The sequence below is a fragment of the Oncorhynchus clarkii genome, chromosome 3 (assembly GCF_045791955.1).
Source record: "Oncorhynchus clarkii lewisi isolate Uvic-CL-2024 chromosome 3, UVic_Ocla_1.0, whole genome shotgun sequence".
Lineage (NCBI taxonomy): Eukaryota > Metazoa > Chordata > Actinopteri > Salmoniformes > Salmonidae > Oncorhynchus > Oncorhynchus clarkii.
In genome coordinates this window covers 72,976,925-72,995,728 of record NC_092149.1, presented here as the reverse complement: position 1 = coordinate 72,995,728, position 18,804 = coordinate 72,976,925, and the positions used below count along the sequence as shown (strand labels likewise).

Below are 18,804 nucleotides of genomic sequence, written 5' to 3'. Positions count from 1 at the left end.
AGAAAAATGTCCCTTCCATTTTTTTCAGCTAAGTTCAATTATGTTCTTCATAATATAAAATCATATAAAATATAATAATGGAACGGGACTTATAAGTTTATCTTGTCAACTAAATGGCACGGAGCATAGCCAGATAACATACAGTAGGCCAACTCATATTCTGATCTTCTGAAATACAGTTTCTTCATCTCATAATGTTTCTTTAGACCTGACTAAAATAAATAATGGATTTGTGATGCATATTAAATTTATTTATTACACTTTTTTATGTAGATGTTCCAAAGGCGCAAATCAGTGGCTTGTATGTGTGGAGGCCTGGAGATGCTAAACGTGTTTATGTTAATTAACGGTCAATTACCGTGAGACCGGAAGTCTGTTTTTACTTGACAATAACCAGGTGACAAAATGTCATGACTGCCACAGCCCTACCCCCTCCCTCACAAAGTTGCCCATCCCTGCTGTACACAAAATAAATTAATAACACTCAATTCTGGTTATTAACACCAACTCCTGAATCAACACTAGACATGTTACAATGAAAAATCAACCCTAGGTCAATTAAGGAAGACATCCTCTTCTGCAAACCACTATAAACCAGAACAACAGGAGAGGTTATGTTTTATGTACTGGAGAGCTTTGTGACATCAAATGGACTTTCGTGGTCAGGATGTGTTAGTATCTGTACTGATGCCGCAAAATCCATGACAGGGAGACACAGTGGAGTGGGACAAAGTATTGACACATTTTTTGAATTGTGAGACAAGCTTAAAGTTTTCTTAACTGACCATAAATTTCACTTGTCTGACCATTGGCATGATGACGAGTATCTCAGACGACTGGCCTATTTGGTTGATGTTTTTTTCTGACCTGAATGATCTGAATCTATTATCACAAGGACTCTCCACAACTATATTCAATGTGCGGGACAAAATTGAGGCTATGATTGAGAAGTTGTAGCTCTTCTCTGTCTGCATTAACAAGAACACACAGCACATTCCCGAAACGGATGGCACAAATAACTGGATTCGTTATCCCTTTCATGCCCTGCCTCCAGTCCACTTGCCGATATCTGAACAAGAGAGCCTCAATGAAATTGCAACAATAACGTTCTGTGAAAATTTAATTTATTCAGAAGCCACTGACATATTTCTGGATAGGGCTTTGCACGGAGTATCTTTCCTTGGCAAATCGTGCTGTTAAGATACTTTTGCCATTTGCAACCACGTACCTATGTGAGAGTGTATTCTTGGCCCTCACTAACATTAAAACTAAATACAGGCACAGACTGTGTGTGGAAAATTATTTAAGACTGAGATTCTCCAATACAACCGTACATTGCAGAGTTATGTGCATCCTTTCAAGCACACCCTTCTCGTTAACCTGTGGTGAGTTATTCACACTTGTTGATGAACAAAAAAGGTTTTATATGTAAGATGGCTAAATAAAGAGCAAAATTATTGATTATTATTATATTATTATTTGTGGCCTGGTCCTATAAGAGCTCTTTGTCACTTCCCACGAGCCAGGTTGTGACGACAACTCACATTCATTCTTATGTTTAATAAATGTATCGTATAGTGTGTGTGGCAGGCTTACAATGGTGGCAAAAAACAACAATTGAGTGCGCTGACCCTGGTGCTAGAGGGGGAACGCAGCTGGAGGTTGAATGTTTGAAGGGGTACAGGACTATAAAAAGTTTGAGAACCACTGGTCTAGGCTGAAACTACTTAGTGAATATGTTATTAGAATAATACGCCAAAAGCCCTGACTCTATATTAACACTAAATCAAGACTAAGATATTCAATACATTCCCAGATACTTGTGAATGCTCAGCATGTCACAAAACTACTGAGTTAAAAACATAGTAAACATACTGAGTTAAAAACATAGTAAACATACTGAGTTAAAAACATAGTAAACATACTGAGTTAAAACTTGTTGAGGATAGGGGGCAGTATTTTCACTTTGGATGAATTGCGTGCCCATAGTGAACTGCATCCTACTCTGTCCTAGATTGCTAATATATGCATATTATTATTACTATTGAATAGAAAACACTCTGAAGTTTCTAAAACTGTTTGAATTATGTCTGTGAGTATAACAGAACTCATAGGGCAGGCAATCTTCCAAACAGGAAGTGAAATTCTGAATGTGGGTCAACTTTGACGTCATCGCCCCTTCCTTTCCCAACAAGATAGGGATCTGGTTGTTTACCTAACAAGCATCAGGTGACTTTTTTTCAGGAATACTCAGGTATTTCAATTTATTAGTTTGTTCTTGTATGACCAGAAGACCTATTTTGTTTACAAACTTACGAAGAAGATTGAAAGCTGTATTTATTTTGTATGTATACAGTAACTAAGATACTGTTTTAAAGGGCATACAGGTCTGCTCTGACTTTACACGGTTATTGTTCTATTTAGTTATTAATACTTATTTCCAAAAAAGGTCTTAGGAACGTTTATATGTAAAACATTTTTTATTCAATTATTTTATGATCAGTTTTCATATGTACTTAAAATAGTAGGTGCCCTTTTATTTACATTATTATTTGTTGTTTTATTTCTCAGAATAGTTCCTGATTACACTAAAGAGGGTTTTTAGTCTCTCTTACTACAAGAACCCTTGGTTTGGTCTTGAACATAATTTCCAGTTGAGTTGAATTTCAAAGCCAGATAACGTTTAGCTCAAAAGTTATGGAATAAGCTATTTTCACTTTAAATTGACTTAAATGGTGCAGAGCTCGGTTCCTTATCGTTTACGTTCACTGCTCCTACGTCTTTGACTCATCCTACTACAGTTTATACTTTTGTATAAATCTTTGTTGTTTTGTCTTTGCCTATATTATCTCTTAATGCTAGGGGGTTACGAAACAATGTGAAGCGCAAGGCCTTATTTTTATTTGCTAAACAATTTCGAACAGATTTTTGCTCTTTTCAAGAGTCTCACTCAATTTTGGCTGATGCCAACTTCTGGAGGTCACAGTGGGGCAACGATATTTGGCTTTCCCATGGATCTGAACGCACTGCTGGTGTCACTACAATGAAAAATACCTTTGGTGGTAATATTCTACACTCGGAATGTGACCCCTTTGGTCACTTTATTTGTTGTGTGATCAGTTACAATGACATTACACTCATTACTGTAAACTTCTACAGGTACACCACCAAACATGAGAATGATCAGTTACAATGACATTACACTCATTACTGTAAACTTCTACAGGTACACCACCAAACATGAGAATGATCAGTTACAATTATATTACACTCATTACTGTAAACTTCTACAGGTACACCACCAAACATGAGAATGATGAGCTGCTTGAATCTATAGAGAAACATATACTTCATTGGTTATCTAAATTTCCCAATTCGTTATTATTGATAGGAGGGGACTTTAACATTACAATAGATAATTCAACTGATAGATGGCCCCCAGGTAGGCCAACCAATCAGAATTTGGGTTTAATACTTTTTATGGAAAAGTTTGATCTTATGGAGAGAGAGGTTTCCGGCCGAAAGATCTTTCACTTGGAGTAACAAAACAGGTTCCAGACAATCCAGAATAGACTTTTGGCTTATATCCAAATGCATTGATGTTGAGTGTGTTACTACAAATATTTGTACTACTCCCCTCACAGACCATAGGGCTATTTACATTGATATCAAAATATTTACCCCTCATACGAACCTTGGTAGAGCATCCTACTGGAAGCTAAATAGCTTATTATTAAATAATGATATAGTTAAATTTGAGGTTAAAGATCTGCTCTCACACTTTTGGGAAAGGGCTTGTGAAGAAAAATCTTATTGCAAAAACTGGGCGCTCTTAAAATTTGAGGTGTCCAAATACCTTAGAAAATATGGTAGTAATCTTGCTAAGACCAGAAGAGCTGAGGAGGAAAAGGTGACTTGAGAAATGTCACTCTAAAAATAACACTATCCATAAATTAAACATTGATGGTGTTATTACAGATGACCAAAAATTCATCGCTAAATACTGCAGCAATTTTTACAGAAAATTGTATAGCTCTACGTACTGTCAGGAATCCACAGATATGTTTTTTAACTCACTGAATAATGTTCACTCTACCAGTGATATAGAATCTAAACAGTGTGATGAACCCATCAAAGTTGAAGAGATTATAGAGTCTATCAAACATCTAAAGAACAATAAATCACCAGGTGTTGATGGAATTACATCAGAATTTTACAAATTATTTTCTGAACAAGTAGCTATTCCTATTTGAAGTCTTTTTTAGATTGTTTTTAATACTATGTTCTCCCTCCTACAATGAGTCAGGGGTTAATAACACTGATACCTAAGCCTAAAAAAGAAGTGCTGCTCATCGATAACTGGCGTCCAATTACTACTTGCAAAAATAATTGTAAACCGGAAGTGCCTTAAAATGGGTCATAGGTGCTGTTTCGAAGGGTTAAAAAGGTCAAATCTTTTCAAAGCTTCATATGTGTGATTGGGTAACCCTCATGAACTGTAAGTCAGTCATTTCTCGCAACAGATGTCAAAGAAAACCTCTCACACACACACACACACACACACACACACACACACACACACACACACACACACACACACACACACACACACACACACACACACACAGCAAGGATGGAGTGACAAAGTGCGGTGCTTAAAGACACAGAGCCTGCAATGGCATTTCCATATTCTCTATGCCATGCCGAGTTCAACGAGATGCCCCGCTTGACCGTAGCTCGCTCGTGCAGCGACCGTGAAAAAAGTAGGCCCAAAATGAAGCCTGGCCCTAAATGTCATTTGCTTTTGGGTGACAGTGAGAGAACCGTTAGGGTGAGAAGCACAATTCGACCTCAGAAACTCGGGATTCGGGGTCGCCTCACATAGGCCTACACATAATGTCAGAGCTGGACCCGCAGCTAGAACGTAACTATGTGTTTTACATTTGTATTATGTTTTAATCTGAAGGCGCTGTGAATTATGGGCCTGCTCTGAAATATGTGATAGTTGGCTTCTAAATGAGTTGTAAAAAGTGGGTTTGGTGTCAGATGTTATCAGTTTGGTGTCAGAATGACATCTAATTGACTGATGGATGGTGACTTGCTGGTGACTTTTGTCCATTTGCAATATGTTTAAACAGTGAGGTACCATCACCAAAGTGACATTCTGAAATCAACCCCAACGAGCGATGGAGAGGAACCAGAATCACTGCCCAGCCATCCCGAGTTCATCGGGCCAGTCAATTTTGCATTCCTGCAGGATTTTTGAGCATGCCAAATTCGTGATGGTAAATGCCCATTGAAACATATTGCAAATGCACGTGCAGGATAGGCATGCATAGGAACAGAGAGGTTTCATAAATAAGAGGCACTTCCTGATTGGATTTTCCTCAGGTTTTTGCCTGCAATATCAGTTATGTTATACTCACAGACAATTTTTTGACAGTTTTGGAAACTTTAGAGTGTTTTCTATCCTAATCTGACAATTATATGCATATTCTAGTTTCTGGGGCTGAGAAAAAGGTAGTTTCAAATGGGTACGTTTTTTAGACAAAAACGAAAATACTGCCCCCTATACGCAAAGGTTAACGAGGTGTTTAGAGACATGTTGGGTTGCTGTTCAGTGGTGTACATAGACGACATCTTGGTGTACTCCACAACACGCAAGCAACATGTCTATCATGTCTGGTCCATTTTGGAGAGGCTGATAGGGCATCACCTATCCACCAAGGCGGAGAAGTGCCTTTTCTTCCAGCAGGCTGTCTCCTTCCTGGGCTATCGGATATCGACCGTGGGAGTGGAGATGGAAGAGCAGAGGGTCAGTCCAGTACCATCGTGGCCTGTTCCATCCAACCTAAAGGGGGTGCAGCACTTCCTAGGTCTGCCAACTATTTCAGGCACTTCATTAGGGGTTTCAGCACAGTGGTGGCCCCTTTCACCACCCTCCTGAAGCGAGGTCCTCGACAGCTGCGCTGGATTGAGGAGGCCAACGAAGCCTTCCGTGCACTGAAGGAACATTTTACGAACACACTTGTTCCAGCTCATCCTAACCCGTCTCTGCCCTTCATCGTGGAGGTGGACGCCTCCGAGGCTGGAGCAGGAGTTGTTCTCTCCCGACGCACTGTATCGCCGCCTAAACTCCATCCATGTGCCTTCTACTCATGGAAGCTGTCTCCTGTGGAGTGGAATTACAATGTGGAGGATTGTGAGTTGCTGGCCATCAAGAAGACGCTGAAAACATGGCGGCACTGGCTGGAGGGTGCTCAACACCCATTCCTTGTTTGGACAGACTACCGGAACCTAGAGTATATTAGAGTATGAACCCGCATCAGGCCAGGTGAGCCCGATTCTTCGCCAAGTTTGACTTTACCATCTCCTACCAGCCCGGGATCTAGGAATGTCAACGCCGATGCATTGTCCCGGGTGCATGATACAGAGGATCGGCGTGACACCCATTTTTCCTCCTCACCTGCCCACTGTCCCGAGGGGCGTACCTACGTGCCCTCTGATGTGCGGGATCGTCTCCTCGCCTAGGAACACACAGTACCTGTTTCGGGGAACCCAGTTATAGCCCGTACTATCGACTGTCTCTCCTCCAAGTACTGGTGGCACAGGACTTCCGGATTTAAGTCTCCTCCTGCTCCACTTGTACACAGAGCAAAACACCAAGACACCTCCCCTATGGCAAACTCCGTCTGGCTTTCTATGAAGGATGTCCTGGACCTTTCTCTCATTTGGAACTTCCGCAGGCATTGTCCTGACCAACACAAACCGCATCTCTGCGGCCGTCCCCAGGGTTGGCAGTGCCCAGCTGATGAAGCAGCGCGTCTGTCCAGCTCAGGCGTTAGGCATCGTCGGCTGCTGGCAAACACCCTTGATCATCAACCCCGAACTTGTCTCGTCATCATTGCACACACCTGGTTCCAATCCCCACTCAATCACTGTACAGTGGGGCAAAAAAGTATTTAGTCAGCTACCAATTGTGCAAGTTCTCCCACTTAAAAAGATGAGAGAGGCCTGTAATTTTCATCATAAGTACACTTCAACTATGACAGACAAAATTAGAAAAAAATCCAGAAATTCACATTGTAGGATTTTTAATGAATTTATTTCCAAATAAGTATTTGGTCACCTACAAACAAGCAAGATTTCTGGCTCTCACATACCTGTAACTCCGTCTTTAAGAGGCTCCTCTGTCCTCCACTCGTTACCTGTATTAATGGCACCAGTTTGAACTTGTTATCAGTATAAAAGACACCTGTCCACAACCTAAAACAGTCACACTCCAAACTCCACTATGGCCAAGACCAAAGAGCTGTCAAAGGACACCAGAAAAAAATTGTAGACCTGCCCCAGGCTGGGAAGACTGAATCTGCAATTGGTAAGCAGCTTGGTTTGAAGAAATCAACTGTGGGAGCAATTATTAGGAAATGGAAGACATACAAGACCACTGATAATCTCCCTCGATCTGGGGCTCCACGCAAGATCTCACCCAGTGGGGTCAAAATTATCACAAGAACGGTGAGCAAAAATCCCAGAACCACACGGGGGACCTAGTGAATGACCTGCAGAGAGCTGGGACCAAAGTAACAAAGCCTACCATCAGTAACACACTACGCCGCCAGGGACTCAAATCCTGCAGTGCCAGACGTGTCCCCCTGCTTAAGCCAGTACATGTCCAGGCCCGTCTGGAGTTTGCTAGAGAGCATTTGGATGATCCAGAAGAAGATTGGGAGAATGTCATATGGTCAGATGAAACCAAAATATAACTTTTTGGTAAAAACTCAACTCGTCGTGTTTGGAGGACAAAGAATGCTGAGTTGCATTCAAAGAACACCATACCTACTGTGAAGCATGGGGGTGGAAACATCATGCTTGGGGCTGTTTTTCTGCAAAGGGACCAGGACGACTGATCCGTGTAAAGGAAAGAATGAATGGGGCCATGTATCGTAAGATTTTGAGTGAAAACCTCCTTCCATCAGCAAGGGCATTGAAGATGAAACGTGGCTGGGTCTTTCAGCATGACAATGATCCCAAACACACCGCCCGGGCAACGAAGGAGTGGCTTCGTAAGAAGCATTTCAAGGTCCTGGAGTGGCCTAGTCAGTCTCCAGATCTCAACCACATAGAAAATCTTTGGAGGGAGTTGAAAGTCTGTGTTGCCCAGCAACAGCCCCAAAACATCACTTCTCTAGAGGAGATCTGCATGGAGGAATGGGCCAAAATACCAGCAACAGTGTGTGAAAACCTTGTGAAGACTTACAGAAAACGTTTGACCTCTGTCATTGCCAACAAAGGATATATAACAAAGTATTGAGATAAACTTTTGTTATTGACCAAATACTTATTTTCCACCATAATTTGCAAATAAATTCATTAAAAATCCTACAATGTGATTTTCTGGATTTTTTTTCTCATTTTGTCTGTCATAGTTGAAGTGTAGCTATGATGAAAATTACAGGGGTCTCTCATCTTTTTAAGTGGGAGAACTTGCATAATTGGTGGCTGACTAAATACTTTTTTGCCCCACTGTCCCTGGCCTCCCATTAGTTTGCTTCAACATGCACCATTCATATATAAATACATACAGGAGAGTTATTGTTGCCGCTGAAGCAACAATGCCCCTCCACCACGGCAAGTCGGAGTTCATGAGAGGGGAACAAAAAACGGAAAAGAGGACCAGCACTATTTAAAGCTGTGGTGGAGGGGCCTAGCTGAGGTTTCTAATGTCACAGAGAATACTGCATAGGGTCCCTGTTCATTAGGCTCTCAAGTGGCGCAGTGGTCTAAGACACTGCATCTCAGTGCTAGAGAGGTCACTACAGATAACCTGTTTTATATCCAGACTGTATCACAACTGGCTGTGATTGGGAGTCCCATAGTGCGTTGCACAATTGGCCCAGCGTTGTCCGAGTTTGGCCGGTGTAGGCCGTCATTGTAAATAAGAATTTGTCCTTAAGTGACTTGCCTAGTTAAATAAAGGTTGAATATATATTTTAAAGTTGGAGAACGTGCCTGTTCTTTGCAAATGGCTGTAGCGTTGGAGAATGTGCAGACTGGAACTCTTCCCCCATACAGTGCATGTCTGAGATTCTTCTGGCATCTGTCCTCAGCCTGTCCGGTGATTTCTTTAAAAAAGCACAATAATCATACCTCATGAAATGACAATACCTCAAACAAGATATAAATCATGTTAAAAATACAAAATAATAATAAAAATAATGTGTGTTCCTTACATCACGTTACTTCTCCCTTATCCGCCTTCCTGGTTTGGAGTGTCAGAACCCAGAAGTCCCAGGTTCATCTTCCTCAACCTTGTCATCAGATATTATAACAGTATTATTACATAGCAAAAAGTGGCTGATGAGATAGGTTAATCACACAACAATGGTGGACTTTAACATAGTCACATACCTGTGGTGGTGCCTGGAACTGGTGATTGGCAATGATTGGACTCCTGGAATATCGTCAAGAAAAATATATAATCTGAATTTGATCCAAATAAATATATGATCATCAAATTTTTAAAAAATAACAAATTCATAATGGAAAATTCTGTTCATGATATTACAGTAGTTGATATTACCAAGGAAACTGTTCGTATTTGCACCGGTACCAAATGAGTGCAGCCGCAGCAACAATCAGACAGAGAATGACAACAAGTAGAACCCAACAGGCAGCAGAGGTCTCTGTGAGGAGAGAGGGGATACAATTAATCTAACAAACAGTCTTCATTTACAATGACATGTAATCTTGTTTCCCTAGCAACCACAATGGCTCTGATGCAAACGCTTCCTGCAGAAAGCAACAAGATAATACCAGGTTATAAGACATGTACACATGCAGTAAGAGATAAGTGTATCATGACCATCTTAGTTAGTGGTTATACAGTAACTTCCAATAGAAAGGATAATGAGGCCATAAGTCTAATACTAACACATGCAGTGAAAGATAAGTGAGCATCTTGCTCAACTTTGTTATCCATGCTACATATTTCTCAACCTCATGTATGTGTTTTATGTGTATACCAGGAAAGCCTGTATATTTATCAGACACATTTCCCTATGGGACAATAAAGTATTCAATAAATCAGGCAATCAATCAATTATAAGCAACTAGTATGAATAGTGTGTTTGTGTGTGTGTGTGTGTGTGTGTGTGTGTGTGTGTGTGTGTGTGTGTGTGTGTGTGTGTGTGTGTGTGTGTGTGTCTCAGGTGCATCTCACCAGAGGATGTGTGTACATAGAGGGAGCCAGTTGCCCGTCCGTAGGGGTTGGAGGTCTCACAGACATAAAGACCATTCAGCTCAGAGCTGAGACTGAGGAATTGCAGTAAGTCTCCCTCAGCTTTCACTGAAGACTCAGGCCATGGCTGGACCACTCTGAGGAGGAGAGAGAGAGGAGGAGAGGGGCTGAGTATATGTGTGTGACTGTGTGTGTGCATGTGTGCGTGCGTGTGTGTGTTAAAGACAATGGCATGATTTGACTGCCAGCATAATTCAACAACTGTCCTTTAGCTAATTTAGATATCATGTCTTAACAAGTGCAGATAACAATTACATTTAAACTGGTTTGAACTAGTTTAGCAGTGAGTACCTGCTCCAGGTGTAGCTGGGTTGTGGGTTGCCATCTGCTACACATAGGAAGACTGTGGTTTTAGAGGCCTCACTAAGTGTGATGTTCACAGTCTGAGGTGGATCTATATATGAGAGAGAGAGAGAGAGAGAGAGAGAGAGAGAGAGAGAGAGAGAGAGAGAGAGAGAGAGAGAGAGAGAGCAATGAAAGCCTTGTAAAGGTCCATACCACTCTGTGCCTCAGAACTATGTTTAAGCTAAAGAAAATAACAGTTGTTACGGGCTAGATCAAAGGCTTTCCTCGGTTGAAAGGGTTTTACATGGAACCCAAAAGGTTTCGACCTGGAACCAAAAAGGGTTCTACCTGGAACTAATAGGGGGTTATTCAAAGGGTTCTCCTATTTTGACAGACAAAAAAAAACATTTTTGGTTCTAGGATAGCACCTTATTTTCTAAGAATGTATAGACAGACAGGGACTGGTTAGAGGGGCTACTAGGCTACAGCCAGTGAAGACAGTGACACTCTATACATACAGTGGATGTCTATGATCTATGACAGTGATAGTCAAATATATATTTACAGTGGATGTCTATAGTGAAGGAGAGTGCTAGTATAATATATACTTGCGTTATATGTATATGGTGTAGGACAGTGGTAGTAGAATATATTTACAGTGTCTGTCTATAGGGTAGGGCAGTACTAGTGGAGTATATACTTACAGTGGATGTCTATGGTGTAGTTGTAGCTCCTTTCTGTTGCCAGGGCAGACTGGTTGACCACACACTGGACCTGCTGCTGATTGGCTGCTCTGGTTGGCAACCCTAGCAGGTGGCTGAGTACTGTGGTGGTTCCATTGGTGTGCTGGGTGGAGTTGGTCACCGTCCTCAACAAACTGCCAAATGCACCCGTCTTCCATGTCACTTCTGCCTGTGGCTTGGCACCAGCAGCCACACAGGTTGCCAAGACAACCTCATTTTCCCCAGTGACAGGAGGAACATCAACTGTCACACTCACTACTGGAGGAACTATGACCAGAACACAAACCAACAGAGAACAGAAAAGAACAGAGAACAGAAAACATGAACAAGTCACTCATTGTAAATGTTGAACTATACATGGAAAAACTACTAAAACAGACCTCACATCACATGAAATGCTCATGTTATATGTCCAACAAACTTTAAATAAACCATTTCATGTTCTCTATCTGGTCAATTGCAATATACATCATTAATAGCTACACATTTACTGTATTGTAGGTTTGGGCAAATACAGTTTTAACAGGTTTCAGCTCACCTTGATGAGAGTTACCTGCACCTGAGGGATTAAGTTTCACACACATCCCAAAATCTGTTTTTCAGCTTCAGCAGTTCCACTGAAAAGCATTCACAGCCCAGTGATTATACTGTTAAGGAATGCAGGATATAATGGTGTATTCTCTATATTCCAACATCTGTTCCACCATTAGGGAAACTATTAATGCCTGTACTCTCCTGGTTTACAGCTTGAGTAAGAGGATACACTCTCAGAAAGGAATGTGCTACGTACAACCACATAGAGTTGTTTAGTTGTCCCCATATGGGATCCCTTTTTTGGTCTACCTAGAACTCTCTACGTAGGGTTCTTCCATATAATTACGAATTAGAATTGGATATCTATGGGTTCTTCAAAGATCCCCCTTTAAATGGTTCTGCCAAGAACCCTCTATAAATAATACAATCTATTTTAAAATGTTTTATTGTCACATACACCGGATAATTGCAGTGAGATTTGTTGTTTTTCAGGGTCAGCCATAGTAGTACAGCACAGCTGGAGCAAATTAGGGTTAAATGTCTTCCTCAACCAGAATGAAGATATCCAACAATTGGAACTTTTAATCACCTACAACATGCATTTTAGAAAGACTGCCAGGTCAGGCAAATTTGATAAAATATCTACCTAAATAATCTAAACTGGAACTACTGTCTCAGTAACGGGCGCTATAAGTCCAACTATTAAAAGATCTGAAAAATTGAGACAAATATTGTCATTTTTTTCCCGTGTAGCATAAGGTTAATCAACTAATCATTTCAGATACAAAAACACAGATATTGAAACAAACAAATCTATCTGCAATAGACAATGCTGGGAAATATGATAATGATGGGCATGGTTTTTGGGTGTTTAGTCTTCTCCAAGCTCTGATGCTGCTGATGGTCATTAGTAGCCTACCAAACGTGCTTACTGCTTGGTACTCTGCACACTATTGTCCATCTAATCACTCTGACATCATTGCAAAGGTAATTGAAAATCTATTCAAACACATTTCTATAGGCTATGCAATTGCATGAGAAAATAGTTTTGATGGCTTCTATTAAAAATGGGAGGAGGTATCCCATCAGCTTTCTATAGGCTAGACCAATGGTGTAAAGTACTTAATAATACAAGTATTACCTTTACTCCACTACCTTCCTAAAGAAAATAATGTACATTTTACTCCATAAAAAACATTTTTCCTGGCAGCTAAAGGTACTCCTTACATTTAAAATGCTCATAAAAGGCCAGAATTATGGCACCTATCAATATAACGCTTTGTCATCCCTACTGCCTCTGATCTGGCAGACTCACGAAACACAACTAACGTGTTTGTAAATTACGTCTGAGTGTGCACCTGTCTGTCCCTAATTAAAAATAAGAAGAAGACTGTGCCCTCTGGTTTGCTAAAAATAAGGAATATGATGTATAGCATTTACTTTGACAATTGAGTACTTTTTATACCACTGTACTTAAGTATATTTAACTTATAACCTATATTTAGTTTAACCTTTATTGAACTAGGCAAGTCAGTTAAGAACAAATTATTATTTACAATGATGGCCTACCCCAGCCAAACCCAGAGTGCACCTCCCTATGGGACTCCCAATCACGGCCGGATGTGATGCAGCCTGGATTCGAATCAGGTACTGCAGTGACGCCTCTTGCACTGAGATGCAGTGTCTTAGATCACTGCGCCACTCGGGAGCCCAAAATGATGTGTGCTTATTATATACGTATTACGGACACAGTATGTTTTACATTAGTTATTTTGTGTTCAACCCCTCCCATCAATCTCTTAACACCATCTATATTGGATTTCTATTTGCCATATATTTTTCAACTGTTCTGTGATGTTTCAGTTCTGAACCTTTCAATTCTCATTGTTTCTACAGATTATACATTGAAAATACAATGTTTGCTGACAGTATTATTATATTATTGATCGATTGACTATGACTTTTCAGATCATCCAGTAGTGCTATCTGCAGAGTTAGCTACAGGTAAATATTGCAATTCTTCAGCCATTCCTGGACCTGTGACCAAAAACAAGCTACGTATGGACAGTATCAAAACAAAATATCTAATGATTCTGTCTCTTCGCAGCAAAATCTGCAGAGCTGGGAAGGTTGTATCCCCCATATAAATAGCATTCTTTTGGTTGCAAGAATTTTGTATAATAATTTAAATTTAACAATTCAAAGTTTTTCGTCTTTAATGCAGGGCAGACAGACAAGTTCCTTACTTTTTCCCCCTTCCGCTTTACTCTTAAATTTCTGCGCTATTTCTGAAATTATTTGGTTGTAATTTTGGTTAGAGCGGACATTTCCACATGTTTTTGATAGCTGCATGTGATGCATGTGACCTATGATATCATTTGCAAAGATGACCTTTTTTATTTATAAAAAAAAATGTTTTTTATCAATTAGTGTATTTGAGTTTAAACACAATATTTGTTGCATTATTTGTTCTGTTGTTCTTGTACCCTTTACATAGATTGTTTTCATGTGAAATTTGTAGAGTTAATTTTAAGGTTAGGGAATAGTGCCACTTTTTAGGATGTCAATATAAATGAATGTATTCATGCTTGTTTGTCTTAACATTTAATATTATGTGTGTTATTGTTTTTACCTTTGAGGACCACTTTGGAAACAAGCGTTTTAATTAATACTATATTCTGTTACCCAAAATAAATTCAATTCAATTCAATACATTTGAATGTTCAGCAAAACAGGAAAATTGTGAAATTCACTCACTATTAAGAGAACACGTGATCATCCCTACTGCCTATGTTCTGGCGGACTCACTAAACACAAATGCATCTTTTGTAAATCATGTCTGACTGTTGGAGTGTGCCAGTGGCTATCCGTACATTTTTAAAGCAATAATATGGTGCAGTCTGATTTGCTTAATATAAGAAATTAGAAATTATTTCTATTTTAACTTTTACTTTTCATACTTAAGTATATTTTAGCAATTACATTTTCTTTTGATAATTAAGTATTTTTAAAATCAAATACTTTTAGACTTTTACTCAAGTAGAATTTTACTTGGTAACTTTCACTTTTACTTGAGTAACTTTCTATTAAGGTATTTATACTTTCACTCAAGTATGACCATTTGGTACTTTTCCCATCACTGATGATTTTAAAAAGTTGCAAAACAAAGGAAAGCTGTGTCTTGCCTTACTGCACAACCTGGGCTTCATTCCTAACTGATAATACATCATTCACAAGTGATAGGCTATTATTGTCACCCATCAGACTATTCTTAATTTAGTGTTGTCTTTTCATATACGAAATAATATATGTGAGAAATTAGTTTTTATTTAGAATGGATCATTATCGTGCACCTGTCACGGAACAGTGAGAGGTTGAGGGTAGAGAAAGACAGGAGTAAAAACAAACAAAATAGAACTATTGTAAAATTGACTGCGTACATAAAATGTATATAGTATTCACTAGTTTACTCCAATTAGGGGACGGGTGGTAGGATTAGAAAGTAATAAAGTCAAATATATTTAAAAAAATGGGATCTGTATTTATCTATGTGTGTATGTATGTATGTATATATGTATGTATATATGTATGTATGTATGTATGTATGTATGTATGTGTGTATATATATATATACAGTATATTAAGAGGTAGATCAGCTTTACTGTTGCAGATAGATTCTAACTTCCATCAATGTAATTGTCTGCATCACTTCCAATCCCCCATGTATTCTTTGCAAATATATATGGGGGATTGGAAGTGATGCAGACAATTACATTGATGGAAGTTAGAATCTATCTGCAACATTAAAGCTGATCTACCCCTTGAAGAAAAAGTACTTTGGGTTGTCAGGAAAAATGTATGGAGTAAAAAGTATGATATTTTAGGAATGTAGTGAATTAAAAGTAAAAGTTATAAAAAATATAAATAGTAAAGGAAAGTACAGATACCCCAAAAAACTACATTAAGGAGTACTTTAAAGTATGTTTATTTATGTACTTTACACTACTGCAAATCATAGTCGCACACCTCATGTACCCTAGCCCATATACCTACATGTTTTGATAAGGTTTGTATCACAACTAAAGTGGCCAAGTAACTTCTTAAAATTAAGCACATTAATTTGCTTTATAACCAGTATAGCCTACTGGCATACATAGGCTGAGGGTGAGTTTCACGTTTTGGAAGATAATTTTCACCATAAAAACGCACCTTTATAATAAACCATTAGATGCATAATCACTTTTGAGAACAGTGCATGTGCAATCGAAAATCACACCAAACACATCATCAAAACAGCCTTTTCATATTTTTAAAACATGAAAAAACATATTTCATATTTTTAAAACATGGCAGCGACAGCATACTCCTCAAACAGTGGATAATGTGTGGAGTGAAATAAGTGTTATTGTATTTATTTCTCAGCTGCTCTTAAGCACATGCTCAACTATAAAACCGAAGTGGCCTATCTATCATCATTGAATATCAGACTGTCGGGAAAAACTGGCGGCCTCCATTCCCTAATCGAGTGCATACAGATGACATGTATTTTACACATTAGTAAAGACAAGATTAATTTGAGAATAGTCTGATGTGAAAATCACTTGATGAGAGAACAGCAGTGCACCCTGAGGAAGTGCACCCTCAAATCATCAACAGCCTAATGTTGCACCATATGTTTTGATTTCTAAGACATTTTAAGGTTGGTATCATTCACAACTAAACTCTAAATCTAGCATATAGGACATGTTTCAAGAAAAATATCCTTCAATTACATTCTTCATAATATAAAATCATATAAAATAAAATAATGGCACGGGACTTAAAGAATATCTTGTCAGCTAAATTAACAAGAATACAGCATATGGCATGGAGCATAGCCACATAGCACGCAGTAGGCCAACTCATATTTTGTTATTCTGAAATTGTTATTCTGAAATACATTTTCTTCATATCATAATGTTTCTTTAGACCTGATTAAAATAATATGTTTATTTATTGTGATGGTGTATATTAAACTTATTTATATTTTTTATGTAGATATTCCAAAGGCGCACATCAGCAACTTGTATGTGTGGAGGTCCGGAGAAGCTAAACATGATTATGTTAAGTAACAGTCAGTTACCGTGAGACATGCAGTCTTTATTTGCATGGCAATAACCGGCTGACAAAATTGTATGACTGCCACAGAATCATCAAATAACTATTTCTTCCAAAAAAGGTTCTTAGGATAAAAAAAGGTTAAAAGGTTGAATCGTATCCCTCTGGAAAGAACCCGTTGGGAACCTTTTTTTTCTAAGCGCAGAGAAGATGGAAGATGAGGGTTCTGTAGATGAGGGCTCTGCTCTTGCTTCACTTGAATTATGAAACTACCAACTTCTTACCTTTCTAGTATTGATTATCACATTTAATCTTTCCACACTGTCAATCATAGAAACAGTGATGCAAAGAGTGAAGGAAGAGTTCTTACCAAGCACAGTCAGAAGTATCTCTGTAGTGTATGCTCCACTGGGGAAAACACTGAAGATACATGTGAAGGTGCCTTCATCAAGCAGTCTGACAGCTGTTATTCTAATAGATCCAAGGTTTTCTGATGGGTTCCCAATAAACTGGACTCTACCACTCAATCCATTCGGTGCAATAAATTTAGTAGCCCCATTGGGATAAATCAGCATAAAATTATGGTTCTGTGTTTCTTCCCAAGTACTTTTCTGCCATGTTATCTGTTCGAGGTCCTCAGTTGTCTCTATCAGTCTGCAGGATAAGTCCACATCCTCCCCCTGTACCACAGTCCTGCATTCACCAATGACCCGTGTACCTGAAGAGAAAACACAAGCCTAAAAAACATTCCAGAAGATACCTGTAGAATAGATGGTTATGAACTCTAATAAACAGAGATGATAACTAAACACACAGACAAGACCATTATTAGTATTTAGCTGTGCTTATGAACTATGAAATCCTATTGATGCTGAAGTGTGGCTATTGTAAAAACAAAGGGCTAAAGCACATACTGATCTGGGTCCAGTCTAGGCTGAAACTACTTTGTGAATATGTTATTAGAATAATAAGCCAAAAGCCCTGACTCTATTCTTACACTTAATCAAGAGTAAGATATTCAAGACATTCCCAGATATTTGTGCAAGCTCAAAACTACTGAGTTAAAAGCATAGTAAACACACTGTGCTGACTACAGTTGAATGGTGGGATTATGTGTTTGGTGGGTGTTATTGTCTTGCTTGTGTCAATAAGAAAAAAGAGACAAAAAACATGATCTCAACATTTTATAACAATTGGAAACCTACTTTCTGTATCCCTCTGTATGATGAGTAGAATCACACAGCAACGCTTCAGTAGCATGCTTTGCTCTTCTAATTGCTAGGGTCAGAAGGGAAACGTAATTATGGAATTATATTACATTTTAAAATTGGTGATTTGTAAAAATGAGGACCCATTCATTGTTTATGTAAGACTGTAGGCTAAGCTGCACGTAAAATAATCTTGAATGCAATAACATGTATTCACTCAATGGTCTGCAATCAACACTCTTTGAAGGAGACTATGCACATCTTGCAATGTAGCCAAATCCTTTTCACAAAAATAAACAAACAGGCTTATATTGGTCAGTAAGAACAGAACAAAACATTTGCATCTGTAAATTTAATAGACCACTAACCTTTGATGAATGGAAGTTCCTCTGCTGAAATAGCCGAGACATTCGTTTTTGAAAAATGAAAAATGTCCTCCTACTGTTGGAAAACACTAATTCAGTAAGTTTGGATGATCCACCCCACTCACAGACTCCTGGCTTTTCATAGGCTGTGTGCTTCCTCTTTGAAAGCCTGTACAACCTTATGCTGGTTATGAAACATACACATAGGCCTCATTACAAAAAAACAAGAACGATGGGACAAAATTATATATTTTCTTTAAGAAAAACAAAGT

The 18,804-nt window shown here is 38.9% G+C and overlaps 1 protein-coding gene and 1 long non-coding RNA gene across 2 annotated transcripts; both read right to left on the bottom strand.

Moving 5' to 3' along the window:
- Window positions 1-8,532: 8,532 nt before the first annotated feature.
- Window positions 8,533-9,455, bottom strand: LOC139406131 (uncharacterized). Its single transcript, XR_011633936.1, has 3 exons — window positions 9,412-9,455; window positions 9,234-9,311; window positions 8,533-9,125 (listed from the first exon to the last, which is right to left on the bottom strand). It is a non-coding gene; the product is annotated as an uncharacterized lncRNA (long non-coding RNA).
- A 124-nt stretch (window positions 9,456-9,579) lies between these two features.
- Window positions 9,580-18,574, bottom strand: LOC139386012 (nectin-3-like). Its single transcript, XM_071131346.1, has 7 exons — window positions 18,536-18,574; window positions 18,165-18,237; window positions 17,330-17,677; window positions 11,290-11,595; window positions 10,592-10,694; window positions 10,223-10,377; window positions 9,580-9,686 (listed from the first exon to the last, which is right to left on the bottom strand). Exons 2-7 carry the CDS (start codon window positions 18,217-18,219, stop codon window positions 9,580-9,582), a joined length of 1,074 nt encoding a protein of 357 aa, XP_070987447.1. The 5' UTR covers window positions 18,220-18,237; window positions 18,536-18,574.
- Between the last annotated feature and the right edge of the window lie 230 nt (window positions 18,575-18,804).